Genomic DNA, 18,790 nt, shown 5'->3' with positions numbered 1-18,790 from the left:
AAAGACAGAGCAGCAGGAAGTGAGAGACAGTGAGAAGTGAGGTGAGAAATGGCTGTTGTGCCTCACTGAGTCCTGCAATGTTATTAGTCATACTACCTGCTGCTCCGATCTGCCTGGCTCACCTCATCCAGCCACCTGGCCTGTGCCCTCATGCATTTGTGTGCGTGTCTAATGTGTTTTAGAGCTGGTGACGAGTCCACTTTCTCGCCCGTTTCCCCCTCTTGAGACTCGACGTTCGCCTGGAGAAAACAGACTCTTACCTTGGCCTCTGCTGTAAATCGACCCTCAAATGAGCTCTCACTGTGATCCCCTTGAGCTGTCTCGGACCAGAGCTCTCTTGAGGGAACAACTTAATGATCCCCCGTCTGATAATCAGAGGCCAGAAGAGAAAATGGTAATATGCGCTGAAGGGAATATTTCAAGACTGTATTGTCTATCAGCTGGACCTTCCCAAGAGTGGACTCTTGCTGGAGTTGGTTGACCTCAGCAATTTATTACCTTCACAGCTGACATCCGCCACATCTCAGCCCTCAGGGGCAACCACACAATAATAGCTCCATACAACTGGACATATCAGTGTTTGCATGCTGCAGTGACTGCCTGCAGGTTCATTATACGACTGCGTGGATGGTGCCTTGACTTCTTCTTTGGTTTTCCTACGGAACCGACCTGAAAACCTTTGACTCTACAGAAGTCTGTTTTGAATAATGTCATATTATCAGTTGGAACACTGTTCACGGATCGCTCGATATAGTTTGGAAAATGGCCCAATACACTCAAAATAAATTAAATTAAGAAAGAATGAATACACTTCTTTTGTACATATTTTACAAGAATTTTCTGGGGGTCAAAAATTAACGGACCATAAATTCATTGTGAATTACAGTGCATTATTCATTTATATCAGCCACAGTACGATGCTACTTTTAATCATTCAATTTTTTACCATTCAATTATTGTGCCGAAATGAAACTAGTTTATACATGAATCTAAATTTAAATGGGAAAAGATGGAGGGTGAAAATAGCACTTACATCATCAATGTAAAATGTAGTTTGTGCTGATTTATGCTACTTGTGGAAATCAAGAGAAAAATAGATCTGCCAAGTCTAATGAAGAGACTGTTGTGATGATACACATGCAGCAACAAGGGGTGATTTATGATGAAAAATATTCTTGCAGCATATAGATAATTTCCTTTATTTTTCATAATGACATATGGCATAACATGATGTATGTTTCGTGAATTTAATGAAAATATTGGCTTTACGAACCCACCCCATGATGACTTTTTGACAACCCTGTAAAGTTATGTAAAGAAAGGCATTTTTCTTGGTTTCTCAAGCGACATAGGGGTTCTGGATATTAAATCCATTATAGTATTATGTCAGCCATTATCATGTTATTGTTTGTGCTTGTATTATTATTAGTATGAGACCATTTGTGCCTGTCCCTCCCAATCCTCATGACCCCCCTTCAGTCACACTCTTGGTTTCTATCTCTTTGTCCTTCTCTTTCACTCTCTCTTTCTACACCAATCGGTCAAGTCAGAAGGCTGCCCACATTGATTATCTAAGATCTTTCCAAGGTTTTTTCTTCGCCCCTGCTTCTTGGTCATGGGAGATTGTTGGGTCTCTGTAAATCATTTTAAAGACTGCAGATCTTTATGTAAAGTGTAACGTGTCAACAGTGGTGGGATTTGGTGCAAAAAAAAACCAAAAAAAAAACAAATAGTGATTCGACTTCACTTGAATTGACCTAACATTCAGTGAGAATACAATACTACAGAAATCTGTTCTGTGGCTTTTCTGCAACAAAGACTTAGAAAAATAGGGGCTAAACAGAAACGTTGCCTCTCTCCCTTGAAACGACATTAGGTAGTGGTTGTGGGAACCCAATATCTAAAATTGTGATTCATCAAAGAAGAAGCAGACCTTTGGTTTGGTTGAGAAAGTGGCCCAAGAGGAAAAGCTCAGACAATTTCAAGGAACCTTCAATGAACTTTATTCAAAGCAGAATTTCTCTTTCTAGACCTTCATCAGGTAATCGGAACATCTTACAAACGTGAGGGAGGGATATTGGGAGGAACACTTCCACGTGATGAAGAGGATTTCATCACTCACCAATGAGACTAATGACATGATCTCAAGCACACACACTCACACACATATACACACGCACACACACATATGCTCACACGTATGGTCATACATACTTGTACGCTCCCAGCCTGGTGAGACTAATTGGCCAGCCTCCACCATGGTGAACACATCGCCACAGCTTGGATAGCGAGCGTTCATTCCAACACACTTATGAATACACAACAGCTTGTTGCTACCTCCCCATCTCATTACACTGCTCATCTCCTGCTCCTCTCCTCATCCATTCGCCATCTGTAAGGCACATGGAAAAGGAGGAGATGGGAAAAGAGAGCCGAATGGTAGCTAGTGGGTCAGGACAGAGTGATAGAGGCAGACATTCTCCATGCAGCCTGAGGCTCCAGGCTGTGCTACAGGTAACAAACACATCAGTCACATGCACAGCACACCTGTTACTGTACAGATGGTAAGTCCTGTGAGAGAGAAGCAGGCTGAGCAATGAAGAAAGATGAGCCAATCAGACCAGGAGAGAAAACACAGAGGAGGGGTGACAAAGGGAAGGGTGAGATTATATTTTTCATGGGTAGGTTGTTAAAGGATATCGAGGAAAGGGACACCGGAGGACCGGGTGGTGTGAGGCCAGAGAGGTAGCACCTGTTTGTGTTATACCACCGTAACAGGGGAATAGGGAGAATAGTAGAGGAGGGAGGTAATAGCGGCAGTCGGGGTGATTTCCTCATGGCTTTCTGAGTACACAGTTCACTTAGTAATTGAACTGGTAGTTTTCTATCTGTATCTTCATCAAAGTCACCAACTTTCTACTGAGCCCTGCGCTTTTGATCCACTACTTTTGTACTGTCCTCCCTCCACGGTTTGAGTAGACATCTCCGTGCACATGTGGTTTCGCCCCCCGGCTACATATCTTAATCTTGTGTCTATTTGCATAATAAGAGTTCTTCGGTTAGCTGGAGGAAACTGGCAAGCTAATTTCACAGCCCTATTGGCCCCTGTCGTTCGTGATGAGGATGATGTTTCTAGGAAACAAGATGAGGAGAAACAAAGTACATTTTCTTCTTTGTCAGCTTTTCAAGATTTTAATTTTTTGTGTGCCCTGCACAAACTGCATGTTCTACTGAGATGGATAGCTTTTTGTATTTCCTGCTTAACTATTTCTAACCCTATAATGTGGGATTTTTCTGTTGTTAGTTTTGTATTATTGCTGGCTGCCTTCTCATGTATGACAAAAAAACAAACGCATCAACAAACAAAAGAGTATCGTATTCAAAATGGTCATGGTGAGTTTCACTGGAACAGTCCTTTAAAGAACTTCCAGATTCGAGCAGTTTATCAGTATACAGTATATTTAATATGTTCAATTATTATTGTCATTACTTTTAATATTTAAAGGTGATTCTTTTTTATCTGTACTTTTTTAGAATGATGGCAATATTTCAGGCACTATATACCTGTATATTCAGTGATTTTCAGATCTTAATGACACAAGCACACAAACTAGCTGAAAAGTTGTACCTGAAGGTAAAACCCAAAGTGCAAACTGGAGCATCAACAAGCTTTGTCTGGCTTTTCACAGGAATCCACACACACTCACATACAGCACAAACTGTTTGCCCCACTCTTAACTTCAAGTGTGTATCATGATGGGCAGTGTTTATAGATTGTGTGTTTGAAGGAGAGCAGAATGACTGGGAGAATCAGATTGTCTATTCCAGTCACATAGTTTTTCAGTCCTCAGTCTGTAACAGCACATTTCCTTCCCTCTTCATGCTGGCTGCCTCTTCCCTTTCAGCTCTCTCCCTCTCCCCTCCTCTACTTCTATGTGTTCCAAAATTAAAATTACTAACCATCTAAGGTTTTTATATAACAGAAAACAGGGCTTTAGCCAGCAGACATTCTTGTTTTTCTCTGTTAATCCCAATTGTGTCTTCTTACTTTTACACCCAAATACCTTTTTATCTGGCTTTTCTTTTTCCCTCTCACGATATGCCTTCCTGTTTTCTCCTCCCCTGCTCCTCTGTGTCGGTGTATGTATTGGTCTCATTAGCAGCTGCACAATGATGGATGGCACTAGGAGGCAGGGCTCCTAACGGGGTTGGATTTGGGTTTAGCAGACCATCATCATCACATCCACATTTATTCTCTCTCTTTTCCGCTGTCTCTACTCTCTCACACCCCTTCCAAATACACACGCGCATATACACACCTTGCGTGTGCACCAATGTTTAATAGTGGGACTCTGTGTACATGTCAGTCTGCAATGTGTACGCATGATGATTTATTAGTCCACCTTAATGTGAGCTTGTTTTGTGTATTTCATCTGCATTGGAGAGAAAAAGGAACCACCAACCAGCTCAGCAATTGAGAAACAGTGCCACATGTAGGTCACAGTTGTTTCTCCTTTATATGCATGTGCGTGTGCAGTACACGCGTGTATATGCGTTTGCGTCTGTGTGACTGCACGTGTGTGTGTGCTTGTACGTGTGACTAAAGTGCTAAAGTGTCTGTTGGGAGATGATCTGAGTCCATAGGTAACTGCAAGGCCTTTCAACTTATACACTGGGGAAATATTGATTTTATTTTGCTGGACGTAGTTTAACAGGGGAGGCAGAAGACTGTAACGGTGTGAGCGGACAATTAGATACATGGACAAGAGGCAGGAACTGTGACTGACTGATGGCCGCTAGTGGCATGAGGTTGCATGGATAGAGCTTGAGTGAAGATGTACTCGTACCCTTCTCAAAGGTTTAAGGTGGTAGATTGAACCTGAACAGACCCTTTGCGCTCTGACTGGGCAGAGAGGACAGAGGTGAGGGAGGTGTTACTCCCCTCAGACAGAGGCAGATTGTAAGGCTGTGAGCCTCACAGGCAACCTTCAATGGATTGCCTTTGGCTTTTGCAAGTAAGTGTCTAGATACACGTTGCCAAAAGAGGGATGCTCAGACATGGCTCACCGTGGGCTCACAAGAGGTTTTTCGGTGTTAAAGTTGAAGGGTAGCCTAAAGCATACTTACATTTTTTGCCAATCCAACCACTGCTATTCACTACTCTCTATATACTTGTTTTGCTCTTCCTACTTTGGAGCTTGTGTGTGTACCTAAAGCAGAAATTTGTGTTCAATTTTATACTTGGAAGCATATCTAAAACTAACAAAAAAAGTGTAGCTACACCAAATTTGTACTACATGACCTGATAATAGAGAAAATACTTTCTTATGGAATAGGGACTCCATTGGAAGTGGGCACTCATTTTATCCCAGCGTCTGAACACTTCTGTGTCGGCTATTCTGATAGCTAGACTCAGTATCTGTAAATACTGAGTGTCTGCACTAATTTCAAATCTGTATCCAATATAAGAAATGGACAGAGAATAAAAAAAGATAGCGACGGTTATGATAGCATCACTCAACAGGATGCTATCATGCAATCTCAAATAGCACGCTCCAAAACCATATTGGGGGGTGTATATAAACAACCAAAACTTTGATAAAAATTTTAGCCTTCCTTAAATTTCAACATGAAGATGATGTGAATGAAAAAATATTGATTCATCCCAGTCACAAATTACACCATGATGATGCGGACAGGAATGGTGGCACACTGCAAGAAGGTTACTAGTTTGATTCTTACAGGGGGGGCTTTCTGTGTGGAGTTTGCATGTTTTCCCCATGTCTGTGTGGGTTTCATCAGGTTTCCTCTCACAGTCCAAAAACATGCAGTAGGTTTTTTGCAGTAGGTCAATTGTCCAGATTTGGAAATGAGAAAATGTATTTGTTTTGGCCCTGTGACTGACTGCTAACCAATCCAAGGTGAACCCTACCTCTCACCCATAGACAGCAAGGACAGGCTTCACCCCCACCACAACCCTGACTCCATGATAAGTGGTTTAGATATTGAATGAATTATCTGCTGTATTTTCGACAAACATTGAAGCAGCATACTGAACTTCTAAATTGACTATCCCTTGGTATGAATTTGTGACTGTGATTATTATCCATGTTATTCTTGTTCATAAAGTACCTCATTTTTAACCTGTGTGAGATGTGGTGGCCATTGTGCATGAGATGAAAGGGTCTATCTGTATACCTTCAGTTATCACCAAAAATTATGTAATTTTTTTTCGTAGTTTCATTTATTTATGTATCTATTTAATGATGATGTGCAATAAAGCAACAGGAGCCTGCTCGATGTCTTTTAGAACCCTGCGATAAGTCTTTGTGTGTGCATGTGTGTGTTTGTGCAACAGCATCATGGCACACCATGATTAAGTGTTTTGCATAATTGATGATTTTATCCCTCATTAAGTCTTAGTCTTCTGCTTCAGCAGGCTGTGGCTCTATTTTTATTCAACAGAATTCTCTTCTCTTCCACTACCGATTTAGTGAATCCGTCACTCTTTTTAGGGTCTTCTAGAGGGGCTTTGGGGGCCCAAATCATGTTGAGCAATTTTCACAGAGCACAGTGACTTGCAGCGCAGAAACGACGGCCATATTAGGAGCCTCTGAATTTGAGAGACTTCTTTTAAAAAGATAGAACTGTAACATGATATTGAAGTCCATACATGTGATATTTCACTCTTTCACTTTCCCTCAACCAGTGCCAAAACTTAGGCAAGTCAAGGTGCCAGCAGCAAGTAGTCACGAGTTGGGTTTGTCTGATGTGTTTTGAAGTGTTTGGAAACTGAAAACATCCATTACATCGAGCTTGTTAAACCACGACAAATTTCAAAATGAATCTGTGAGTTCTTGTTGCATTTAGGGACTATCGAGAAACATCCAGCACATTTGGCTCTAAGGTGACACTACTACAGCTAAACATGTGAATTGGTACCCCACCATATCCCCAGAATTGCAATGTTGGATGTGTCTTATATATGGCAGCAAAAGATGAGAATGACACAGATGTAGTATTCGAGTGGGGCTGATGGAAGCAGTCAGGAAATCAAGCTGGCACACTGACTCCGGGTTTCATAATAGCGGCATAATAAAGGCTGTCGGTAAAGCTGCTGGTTCTCTACTTGAAAAGGCAACCTCGCGCACATTATGCAGCAGGAACAATTTACATTTTAGCATATTAACATTAAAAAGGAGACACAAACACACATCCACATCGGGCAGACGAGGAGTAGGGAATTCTCCATCGGGAGAACAGAGCTTTGATATCTACAACCCCTTGTCTGCAAATAGGTTACATGAAGATGTTTATGTGCATGTTTTTTTGCTAATTTGCAATCTACACATACACATGGATCCGTCATCATTTTGGGTATCCTATTTCTGGCAGTAGACTGTGGGTGTGAAACAATGTGCCTGCATGTTTAGCTTTTCCAGATGAAGGTTCTTCAAAATTTCCCCTCCAGGGGAACAGGCAGGGCCATATGGGGTATCTCCAGCACCTCCTGCAGTTTGTTGCTGTCATGCTTAGTGGCCTGGCTAACTGCCTGATGAATTGACCTCACTCGGTCCTGCAGCACCAGCTTTAGCCACCAGACAGCTACAGTAACAACTTTCAAGTTGTTTGGTAACCATCTTTAAAGTCACCAATTTATTTAGGTACTTTAACCCTGTCAGGCCCAAATGGTCATACAATGTGTAGTGTAATGGCTTGTAAGATCACCCTCAACCGTTTTTAACAGAGACTTTGGTTTTGGATATGAAATTTTAGGATCTGCAATTGTGTGAATCTTTACAACAAAACCAAATGATAATTTCACTGACCATTTATCAAGTTTTCGCTACAACCGATCCACTGAGGGTGGTTACGGAGTCAAATTAAGATATTTTTACTTTTAAAACAAGTATTTTGGGTTGTGTCATATTTCAAAAATAGTAGCTGTAATCTGCTACATCGGTCATTGTTGAGAAAGCCCTCATGTTTTTGTTCATCATTGTCACCAGTCCACTCCTCTAAGAGTTTATATAGTCTAGTGTGGTAGCTGTTGCATCTAGAAGATCAAAAAAAGAAGACCTTCATAGTCTGCAATTGACAATGTTGTATGGAACAGCATTTTCAGTCTAGCCGCTTTCTTTGCTTTATAGTCAAAAAATAATCCACATGTAATAAATCATGTCACAATACATCAGAAGGCATATAAATAGAACATCTCCATCCTTATGTTTTTGGATTATGCACAAACGGAGGTTCATCAGAAGATTTTGTAAATAATGACAGTAGGTCAGTAGTTGCACACATGCTAAACAGGGAGCACCAACTGACATTGTATCATATCCATACCCTCAACCATTTTAAGTCTTTAGTTAGCCGATGCAGGTTGTACCCAGTTGGCTGGAGTCTTTGAAACGTCTCTCTTTGGTGCAGTGGTTGGCACCGCACCAAAGACAGTAACTTAAGTTCTAATAAGTTTGTTTGCATCACACATAACCGATGTATTGTGATGACTGTAATTGTTTTCCACACCAATTGTTGATCAACTCAGGATGTATGAACACATGATTTTTAACAAGTACCTGGCCCAACTGCAAGAACAGTGAGGAGGTAAGGCATTTTAGGTTCACAAAATGAACTGATGATTGTGCTGGATCCGGATAGTTTCCGGGGTCATGTCTCAGGAACTTAAGAGAAAATGGTGACATCGGTTTCTTGAGTAGGGTGCGATCAGAGTCATTGGAACTTCTGAAGGCAGCACGACGTTGATTTGGACTTCAAGAACAGGGTAGACTAAAAATTCTGGACTCAGGAACAAAACAGATCTAATGAGGGTACTGTGACAATGAAGAGCCACCAGGAAGGACTGATAGACAATGAGTCAGTAGCCACTGTAATTAAACACTCGCCACATGCCCCTCTTAGTCTGATGACCTACAAGTGGCTACTGCAGCCCAGCTGAAATCCACCCTCCTGGTCAATCAGGCCCTCTGGTGAAGAGTCAAAAGGAACTAAAGAAGAAGTCCTTTCCCTGGATCCTAACAGCACCCCCCCCCCCCCCCGCCCCAACGGCTGCCACCAGGCAGTCCAGAGGAGCAAGATGGAAGGGAAGAGCAATAGTTGGATACAAAATGAGATCGATCATCCCAGGTGGGCAGAGGCAGCCCAGAAGGAGGGCACAAGGTGCTGGGAAGGCCAGGTTTGACCTTGGACACGTGGAAGGTCGGGTGAACACGTAGGCTAGGAGATAGATGAACCGTAGTTGGACTGATTAGACTATTTCATCTGGACTGATGTATCTAGGGGCTAACATCTCCAGAGGTGGAGAGGGCCTGGGAGCCAGAATCCGTTTCCAGTCAGCCAAGCGGGTTGTTCTGTTTGGACAGGGCTCTCCTGAGTGTCTGCTGGGTCAGAATGGCCAGATCATTCTGTGACAAATGGAGGTTTCTTGACTAGGAAGCGATCAGAGTCATAGGAATCTCAGGCACTGTGAGAAAAGGTGAGACATTTCAACTCTGGAGCGAGTGGAGTCTCAGGAGATAAGGCGAGATTTAGATTTCAGGAACAAGGCATGGAGAGACATAGAATTCTTGGACCAAGGAATTTGCAAGGAAAGGGGATACATAGATTTCTGGACCTAGGAACAAAACCGAGAGAAGGGCTCTTACTGTGGTGATGAAGATCCGCCAGGAAGGACTGACTGGAATCCAGGAGAACAAGTCCGTATGGCGGTAGCCACTGCAGGTTAACACTCTCGCCACAGAGGTCTGGCAACAGGCTCCTGTTATCCTCCATCTGATGAGGCTCGATGATCTACAGGTGGGCACTGAACTCCAGCCGAAATCCATCCTCCTGCAGGGCTGCTGCTCAATCAGGCTCTCTGGTGAAGAACTGAGAGGTGAAAGAAACTGCACACAGATTACTAGCCCCGGATCCCAACATGATCATCTATTTACCACAACTCAAATCTGTATTCAACAGACTGTTTTAGTGTCTTTCTTGATTATTTTCACTGTAATTTTTCAAAAATTGATGGGAATTTCTTTTGGAAGGATTTAGAGTTTTCCTCTTGGCTATAGATCTGTACAGCGAGGTGCTTAGGGAGCTTTTTCAAATGATAGATTTGTGTGCATGGAAGAGGCTACTGCAGTTACTTTATGCTTTAGACAAGTTGAAGTATAGATCAGTTTCAGTGAATCGTCATTGAGCTGTCGGTCAAAAGAGTGATTATTTGAAGTATTGGTCTTAATCCTGCACAGCCTTTGCTGTTTGCATACATTCATTTGACACAGTCTATCTTTCAGTCAGATTTAGTACATGTTTGTCACTCCATTAATACTGAGCAAAGTACTTTGACATCCGGCGGTTATCTTATTTAGACGTGGACCTTCGATCCAAAGCACCGGATCTACTTGTGCCTGTCAGTAAGTCTTGCACTTTAACCCCTTTATTTTAATCTGAGACACTTCCTTCCTCTCCTTCATTGCTCTCTGCCTATTCCTGAGTTGTTTGCGAGACTGCACACATCCCAAGCTGGTAGGCTTCGATATTTTTATTTTGCTGTCTTATTTTGTCTGTTGTTGTCTGCATTTAGGAGGACATGTGTTCTTCCGGGTTCCGGTGAGATTTTAAATGCATTCATTTATCTTTTTGGCTTGCTTTTATGCTATGTTACTTGGCATTTTATTAAAAAAATCTTATACCGTATCAATGAGTGGAAGCATATTAAAGCGTCATCCTAATTATTAACAATATGTAAAACTGAATAGAACGGTTGTCAGCTGACACGAAGGCACCTGTTGGCGATTGGCACAAGCTAAACATACGTGTGCAGTCCAGATTATTCATTAACAAGGATGGTTCTACGGAGAGCAGTATTACTGATAAGGTCTCTCGTCCTCACCGAGAGGACGCAAGGTAGCAGAGGATGGACAGCAACAGGTTGTAAGAAAGGTCGCGGTTAGGTGGGGTTTATGATTAGTCATTATTCTGATGGCAGCAAAGCTGAGGAATGCCAGTGAACACTAATCTAAGTCTGAGCCTGTTGAACAGAACACAATTACATCATGAGAGAAGGTTTGGAGAAACAGGAGGGGGGAGAAAGCAAGCCAACGCTCCTCTTTCCTTTTTCTGTTCGTCTGGCAGAATTTACTGTAGGAGCAAATGATTTCGGGGCATTTCGCTCACGTTGGCAGAGTCCTGTTTATCATGTCACATACACTAACGCATGCATGGGGAGGCGCTCACACACAGACTGATCCTCATGCCTGCTGGCAGCACTCCATTTATGGACAACCAATTTATGGCTCAATTATTTCCCTCCTTTTGCGCAGTTGGTGTATCCCCTGGTTTGGCTTCAGACCTCTATATCCAGACACAAAGCCATTTTCACATCCTACTCAGTTACTACATTTTAGGCCGCTGATTCCAAGTCATGTCGCCACTACAATGTTGTCAGTGGCTTTTGATTTTGCTGTTATGTCCTTCATATTATCTATGTTTGTATTCTATAGTTGACACTAGACAAAAGCTGTTTTTTAGCTGTTATCTTACTCTCCCCTCAAGGGGCGCCGGCTTAGATGTAGCATCCGTCCCAGAGAAACCTTGTGTTCTCTCATCCTCCAGAGAAAAAGCCATATGTCTGGAGCCTTGGAGACATCTGGAGCGTGTAGCTGCAGCATATTTCTTATTCTCGGACTCTGAGTCCTCTTTCTTGCTTATTTTCAGTGGTCCGACACCAGCGATTTTTAAGTGTGAGTGGCCTGATTTCATAGCGTAGATTTCTTGGAAAAAAAATTGTTTATGAACAGAATCTAAACTCTGAACTCATTACAACTCACATTTTTTCACTCTATATTGTTAACTGCACTTCCAAAACACCCAGCAGAAGTGTTTTAAGGCTTCAAGGAGGTTTCTCTGTTGCCTCTCTTCTGGTCCAATTCGAGGATTAACATACCGCCTTTTTTCGAACAGAAGCTCCAGATGCTGCCTGAAAGACTTCACACCAAGCAGAAGTGGGAGGACAAAAAAGCAAAAGAAGAGAAGGATGGGGGTGGGTGTTTTCAGGGTTAGCGTCTGGCATTCAAACTCCATCCTTTCTGTTTTGATTTTACTTGCTTGGGTTTTTTTTTTTTTTTTTATCTCTCCCCTTTTACCCCTCGCTCATTATCGTACTCACCCACTCTGTGTTTCCTCACCCCTCAATTTCTTTCCACTGTTCATTTCTCTTCTCTGTAACCAGTCTCTCTACACACTCACTCTCTCTCCATCCATTTGGTGGAACAGTGCTGCAGATAATGCCTGTAATTGGAGTGACTCACACTTTTCCAGTGTGTTTGGACCAGATAAAGAATATTGTCAGCATTTTGCCGACATGGCCTCTCCTGGCAGAATTAAATGGACTCTGTTCTGTTCCGTCTGCAGCAAATTAAAAGCCTCTCAATTCATCTGTTCTCGCCCAAGGCTTACAGGGGCCTCCTATTCACACAGAAACACAGTGGAGAGGAGGAGGAATAGAAAAAGAGAGATTTCCCTCTTCCCCAAGAAGGATAGGTCTTTTCATTTTGTTGGAGTCTGTGATTAGACAGTGTTAGATGGAGATGGAGAGGGAAAGAGAGGTCAATACTTATATTTTAAGGAGAGTGAGAGCGACTTGGAAGGTAGTCAGATTCATTATGCAGCACGTCAACTCGCAGCTGTCTCCTCTTGTTTTGTGCACTGGGTTCTCAGTGTAAGAAAAGCGCTTGTCTGCATTTGTGCATCTGGTGTTTCATGTGTTCATATAGTTAGTGTGCAAAACTGAGTGCTTTTGTGGTTGCAAAGTTATAGTTCACGGTGCCAGTTAGACTAAAGTAGCAGCAGATGGGAAGGGAGAGGGCAGAATGCTTGACCAAAGAGTCCCAGCAGGCACTGGACAGGGCCCAAGAAGCAGTAAATGTGCCAGTAAACTTCATGTGTATTAACTGAGCTAACATGTATAAAGAAATTCTACCACAAAGTTAATATGTTCAGCTTTGGAAGTTTGCAGGTTATAGTGAATACAATATTAAACTCCAAGAAGAAAATCATGAAATCATCCCTGGAACACTTTATTTTAGGGTTGGGTAATATGGCCATATATATGGAAGAGAAATGTGATATTTCATGGGCTTCATTTTAAATTGCACATCAAACCCCTCAAAATCTTGATACCTGTTACAGTGAAAGGTAACCCCCCTGCAACGTTGCAACAAATGATCTAAAAATGAATATGAAATAGCCCCCCAAAATTCCATACTAACAATAATCAAAGATAAAATAATGTTGCTAGACTGTAACACAATTGCCATCAAAAGACCTAAAGAAATAAACTTACCTTATATATGAAATATGTAAGATAAAGATGTTTGAAAATTCTAATGAAAGTACTATGATTAGAAACTTCTTCATTGGAAAATACTTGAAGTATTAAAGGTCAATTTTCATGTTTCTGAATGCAGCATTGGGTAAACTTTCTCAAATAAATTAAAGTTAAGGTAAATCTTTTTTTTTCATTTCCTAACTATTTGTGTTTTACATTGTAGATGTTTTCATACAAAATTACACATCAGGTTATTTATTGTAATTAGACCAAAAAGGTTGCTTTTAAATATTGGAAAAAGTTTAAGAAAAAATTTGAAATGTTATTGGATCTTTTTTAGAATCTGTCTTGTGTTTCATTTCTCATTTCCCATTTGGGTTTCATTTTCATCCACGTCTGCAGACTTGAGCAGTTATCATTTACAATGTTATAACTGACAGAAAATGCGACCAAGCCATGAAGACTACACTTAACCCTTATTAAAGAATGTAAGATTGTAAAACGGTCTTATGAAATGATCAATTGTGTCGCTGATTTAAGTTATTATTGGACTGATAAAGAAAGAGGTAGAAACAATGTGTATTTTGTTTTTTTTGAGACCCGTTATTGACATGAAGGGGAAATGTAGATCAAATCTCTCCTGTCTGTTACCATAGGCAACATCCACTCAAGGTCCTGATCCGAAAACAAGCTCATTCTCATTCCTGCTGAGATCTCCAACAGGAACGCCTGCCAAGAGTAAACAAAACCTAATAGAAGCAAACCTCTTTCTTCCTCTCTGTCTCCAGCTCTCTGTGGGTGTGTGTGGGATGTTGTGTCAGGGCTAAAGCCCATTCCTCTCCCATGAGCCTGTGTGCCCACACACACACCTGGCGCCTCCACGCACACACACCTGGCGCCCACGTACGCACTGACGCTGTGAATCACGACGGAGCCAAGCGGAGTGGAGTCTAACCCAGTTGGAGCCTGAGGATGTCAACAGAGACAGAGCTACAGCCAGCGGTCAGGCCCAGCAGTGTCAGACGTGACTCCAAGAGAAAAGGTTTGTTCACGTTGTTTGCTGTTAGAAAACATTTTCTGAATTCCATAAGTTCCAAGTTAATAACTTTTGTCTCATCTGTTTGCCGTGTGTTACCCGTAGAGATGTATTGAAAACCCTCTGATCAAATCATCTGATCGTATCTTCTTGTACCAAAGAATCTAGCATCCTTTTTTGTTAAATTTGAAATTCAGTCTGACAACTTTTGTCGATGGATGCATGACCTCTGGGATTCATCAGTGAAAGGGATTTTAAAGCTGTCATTTTGCGTTACATCACTTGAAAGTATTTACATCAGATTTTCTGTTGGTACTGTAATGTGATTTACACAGCATGCTGCCGTCTACATTTCTTTATTTATGTTTTGGTTTATTGTAAATGAAAGATTATCATTAAGATAGCAGAACGCAGAGTTGTTCGGGTTGCTATCGTTTAGAATCAATCAGCAGGTGCAGGAGTTTTTTATGGGACAGTGCGTTGCTGCCAAACAGGTGTAGAGATTTTTTAGGTGAATGGAAGGCAAACAGATCGAGGGGGGAAAAGCTCAGAAAACAGTTACATAGCAGGTGTGCGGGAGAGGAGGGTGTTGCCAGGGGGACAGACTGGCAGCCATCACCCACCTGCTTGTTGCAAACTACCCAAATGCAGGAGCCATGCCTCAAAATAAGAGTATGATTGATGCACCAAAACCTCTGAACACCACTGGCAACAACACTTAATAAACCAACTCCGAGACAAACACAAATTCACCATCACCTGTGGCAGATGCTTCAATGTGAGCACACAACCTTCACCCAACAAGCAACGGTTCTCGCAGGGTCTGAGAGAATGCTCAACATATCTCTTGTCCCAGCTAGTTATAATCACGAGCATAGTCATCTTATAGACAGCTAAACACACACACACACACACACAAACCAAGATAGAAGGCCAAAAAAGCAAATGATAATGAAAAATATGAGATTTCTTTTTTACTTTGTCTTCTTTTTTTCTATTTTTTCTCTCACTCGCTTTCTCTTCTGTTCTGTTTCAATATCACTCACTTTCTATTTCTCCCTTGCTCTCTTTTAATCTCTCTCTCTTTCTCGCACACACACACACACACACACACACACACGGACAGCACTTATACTTTGTCACTACATCGCCTGCTTTGAAGAATAGGTAAACTTGTAGAATTTATTCATGGACTTTGGTGCAAGCATAGTGTTACACCCTATTCTGGCCTTGTGTAGAAATGTGTACTCACATGGCACTGTGATGAAAGACATTTGTATTCTTATACTACACACACACACACACAATGTACATTATCTTGTAACTGGACTCATTGTCAAGTATGTATTGTGCCAGATATGTGTGTATCTTGAACCTATACATGTATCTCTCAGTTCCCTAGTTCCTCTCTCTTTGTATCTGAATGGAAATACCTCCCTGGAATAGATGATTACCATTAGGTGTTGATGTTGGCTGCACTGCTGTGAGAGTCCCTGCAGGGCAGTCCCACACTCTTCTAATAGTATCCCTCTCTTCTTTCCTCCGTCTTCTCCCACTGCTCTGACCTTGTCCGGCTAGACTAAGACACACAGAGGCTAATCATGAAGGGAGGAAGTGAAAGAAACTAATGAGACAATGTGAAGGAAAGCTGTTTAATCTCAGGCCTTTATTTCATGGTTTCTGCGGTGAAGAATGCAAGGAAAAAAGACCGAGACCTCTGTGTATCACACATTCATCACAAATGGTATCTGGTTTGATGTTATCTATGGTTCTGTATGTACACTTGTGTGTGTGTGTTATCCATACAACGTCTAGAAAGAACCCTCTCATACTATCCCCTGCACTCTTAAATACAGTAAATCAACACTAGGCAAATATTATCCAGATAAGGGAGTCATCTGTCTCGGATGTTTATGAGGTAGTATAACTGTTATTACATGACCTTTAATTCAATTGTCCGATTCAAAAACTATATCAGCTTGTTTTTTGAATTTTTCTTTTCCTAAGTGTCATCAAGGGGGGTGTTCCCTCTGTAGATTGGTCCTGCTCAAGGTCAGACCAACTCTAGATAAACATTTTGAAAGAAATTTTGTATTTAGATGACTGATTGGAAGATCTTAAATGATCATAGAGTTCCACTCCATCACTTGTTGAGTATCATCCATACTTGAGCATCACATCGTGATTTAAAGAAATGTTATTTTATTATCCATCCATCCATCATCTGCCGCTTATCCTGCACTCAAGGTCGCGGGGAATGCTGGAGCCTATCTCAGCTATCATGGGGGCGAGAGGCGGGGTTCACCCTGGACTGGTCGCTAGTCAACTACATGACGGACAACCATTCACTCACTCATTTGGGGTCATTTCCCAATTTTTACCAATGAACCTGCTACGTGGTTTTAGTCTGTGGGAGAAAACCGGAGAACCAGGTGGTGACCCACACAGACATGGGGAGAACAGAATCGAACCAGGGTCCTTTGCACCGCACCGCTGTGTTGCCTTTTTATTTTAAATTTATTTATTTTTCTTTCTGTTTTCCAACCTGAATATGACAGACCGTTAACTGAAAGTCTGCGATAATGAAGTATGATGCACAACCGACAGGTGACAAGGGAATAATTTGATTGTGTATTTAGTCAACAATCATTTCAGGTCTCATAATCATAACAATCTGCCAAATGTTTTGTGATTAAATGATAGTACACTGCACTTTAGACATTATTGCCAGGCTTAAGATATGAATGCTTCACTATTCTATTCCATTTTCAAGTCAAAACAAAAAACATGAATGCAAACAAGCTTGCCGATAGACAGAATTGTCTTTTAATTAAGTCTAGTTGAAAAAGGACATTTCTTGTAAGTGGTTGCACATAGAACCACATCTTGACAAATTAAAAAATATTGAACAAAGCATGAAATCTTATTCCAGATACATTTTTACATATTTGGACAGATCTGTTGTCCCTGAAAGCTCATTTAGGTATAACATAAATAGGCATTATCAGGTGTGTGTGTGTGTGTGTGTTTGTCTGTGTGTATTTTTCTAAAAACATGTAAACGTAGTAGCACTATCTTCAATATCTCAAGTTTATTGCTTTCTCTGGCTCAGAAGAAGAATTTTCTCTTCTCTCTATTTTCTCAACATCTGCTCCATGTATTCAGGACACTGATTACAGTCTCTTTTTCAAGATGCTACACTACGATTATCAAAGATCATAATTTCCTCCGCTGTCAAAATATAATCTAAACTTTAAAATCGCCCATAACACAATCTGGCTGAAGATGTGTTAAAGTGTGTTTCTACTGCTTACAACATGGAAAGTCAGGTGAAGGATTGTATCTGTGCAGATGTTAGCAGTTCTATGTGTGTGTGTGTGTGTGTGTGTGTGTGTGTGTGTACATGCATGTGATGGGCTGGGGAGTACTTGTCTCTTGTGTGTGATTAGCAAACACATTATATTCTTCGTGCGGGTATTATGCACACATCCAGACTGTGCGGGGCAATCACCGTAGCCATTTACTCCGATATCTTACCCTGGAGAATCCGAGAGCACAAACAGTATTTGTGTGTGTGTGTGTGTGTGTGTGTGTGTGTGTGTGTTCGTCCTCTATGAGAGGTAATCAGATCTGTTCCCTCCAATCAGACAGAGATTGAATTGAATTGGCTTTCTAAGGTCGCGGTTGTCACTGGAGGCCAACACTGGATATGGGTGTAGAAACTACGGCAACAGCACATAGTTGGAGATAGTGGAACATACTTTCTAAAAGTGTCTTCCATCATCACTGTGTTTGTAGATAACAGCGACCACCCTCTTCTCGGGCCTGTCCTTTTATCTGTTGCCATTCTCTGTATGTTTCTGGAAAATGAGCGATCTATTCACTCTGCTATTTACCTCTTCACGAAGCTGTGCTCTCATTGTGCTCTATTATGAATTCATATTTTTCAATACAGTAATAATTGGACGGAAGTTTAAGGTGGTAATCAATGCTCTTCACAACAAATGTACATCCCTCTTTGGGGCTTACATAACACACTCCTTTGCTTCTTTTCTTTTCTTGCTTCTTTTGCTTCATTCAAACTTTCAGCTTTGAATTAACATTCGTAGCACCTGACTCGGATAGAAAATAAAGTATCAGTGAAACCCTTTTATTGGCTTTCCTGAGTCTTGGACTGTCAACATATGTGTGTGTGTGAGCAGCCGTAATAGATTGTGTGTACTGTATGTTCGGCTTACTCTTCTCCACACTAGCTGGTGTGGCTTTGCCCACCAGATCACCAACTAGTCTCCATAGCAACAGTTTGTTCCCTGCTCATAATTTGTACAAAAAGGAATGTGTTCCAATGTCACACACAGGCTCTCAAAGAGGACGACACCGTGATCCAGCTGGGTTGGTTGAAGGACTCAGCATTGAAC

General features: G+C 41.5%; 1 protein-coding gene across 8 annotated transcripts in view; it reads left to right on the top strand.

The window, feature by feature from the left end:
* dab1a (DAB adaptor protein 1a) overlaps nt 1-18,790 on the top strand; it is a 76,814-nt gene that overhangs the window by 12,736 nt on the left and 45,288 nt on the right. For 6 of the 8 annotated variants that reach the window (XM_086161729.1, XM_086161730.1, XM_086161727.1 and 3 more), the window contains exon 2: nt 14,125-14,378. The exons of 1 other annotated variant lie outside the window; for it this stretch is intronic. In XM_086161729.1, coding sequence (XP_086017855.1) covers nt 14,309-14,378 — 70 coding nt within the window. In that variant the 5' untranslated portion in view covers nt 14,125-14,308. Of the gene's footprint in view, nt 1-11,970; nt 12,050-14,124; nt 14,379-18,790 lie in introns of all 8 variants that reach the window. One more of the 8 variants, XM_086161731.1, reaches the window with a different exon arrangement.

Source organism: Fistularia commersonii, chromosome 16 (assembly GCF_037954325.1).
Source record: "Fistularia commersonii isolate RoL2024-O1a breed Wild chromosome 16, RoL_Fcom_v1.0, whole genome shotgun sequence".
Taxonomy (NCBI): Eukaryota; Metazoa; Chordata; class Actinopteri; order Syngnathiformes; family Fistulariidae; genus Fistularia; species Fistularia commersonii.
The sequence above is the reverse complement of the archived record's forward strand: the minus strand, read 5'-3'. Positions and strand labels throughout refer to the sequence as shown.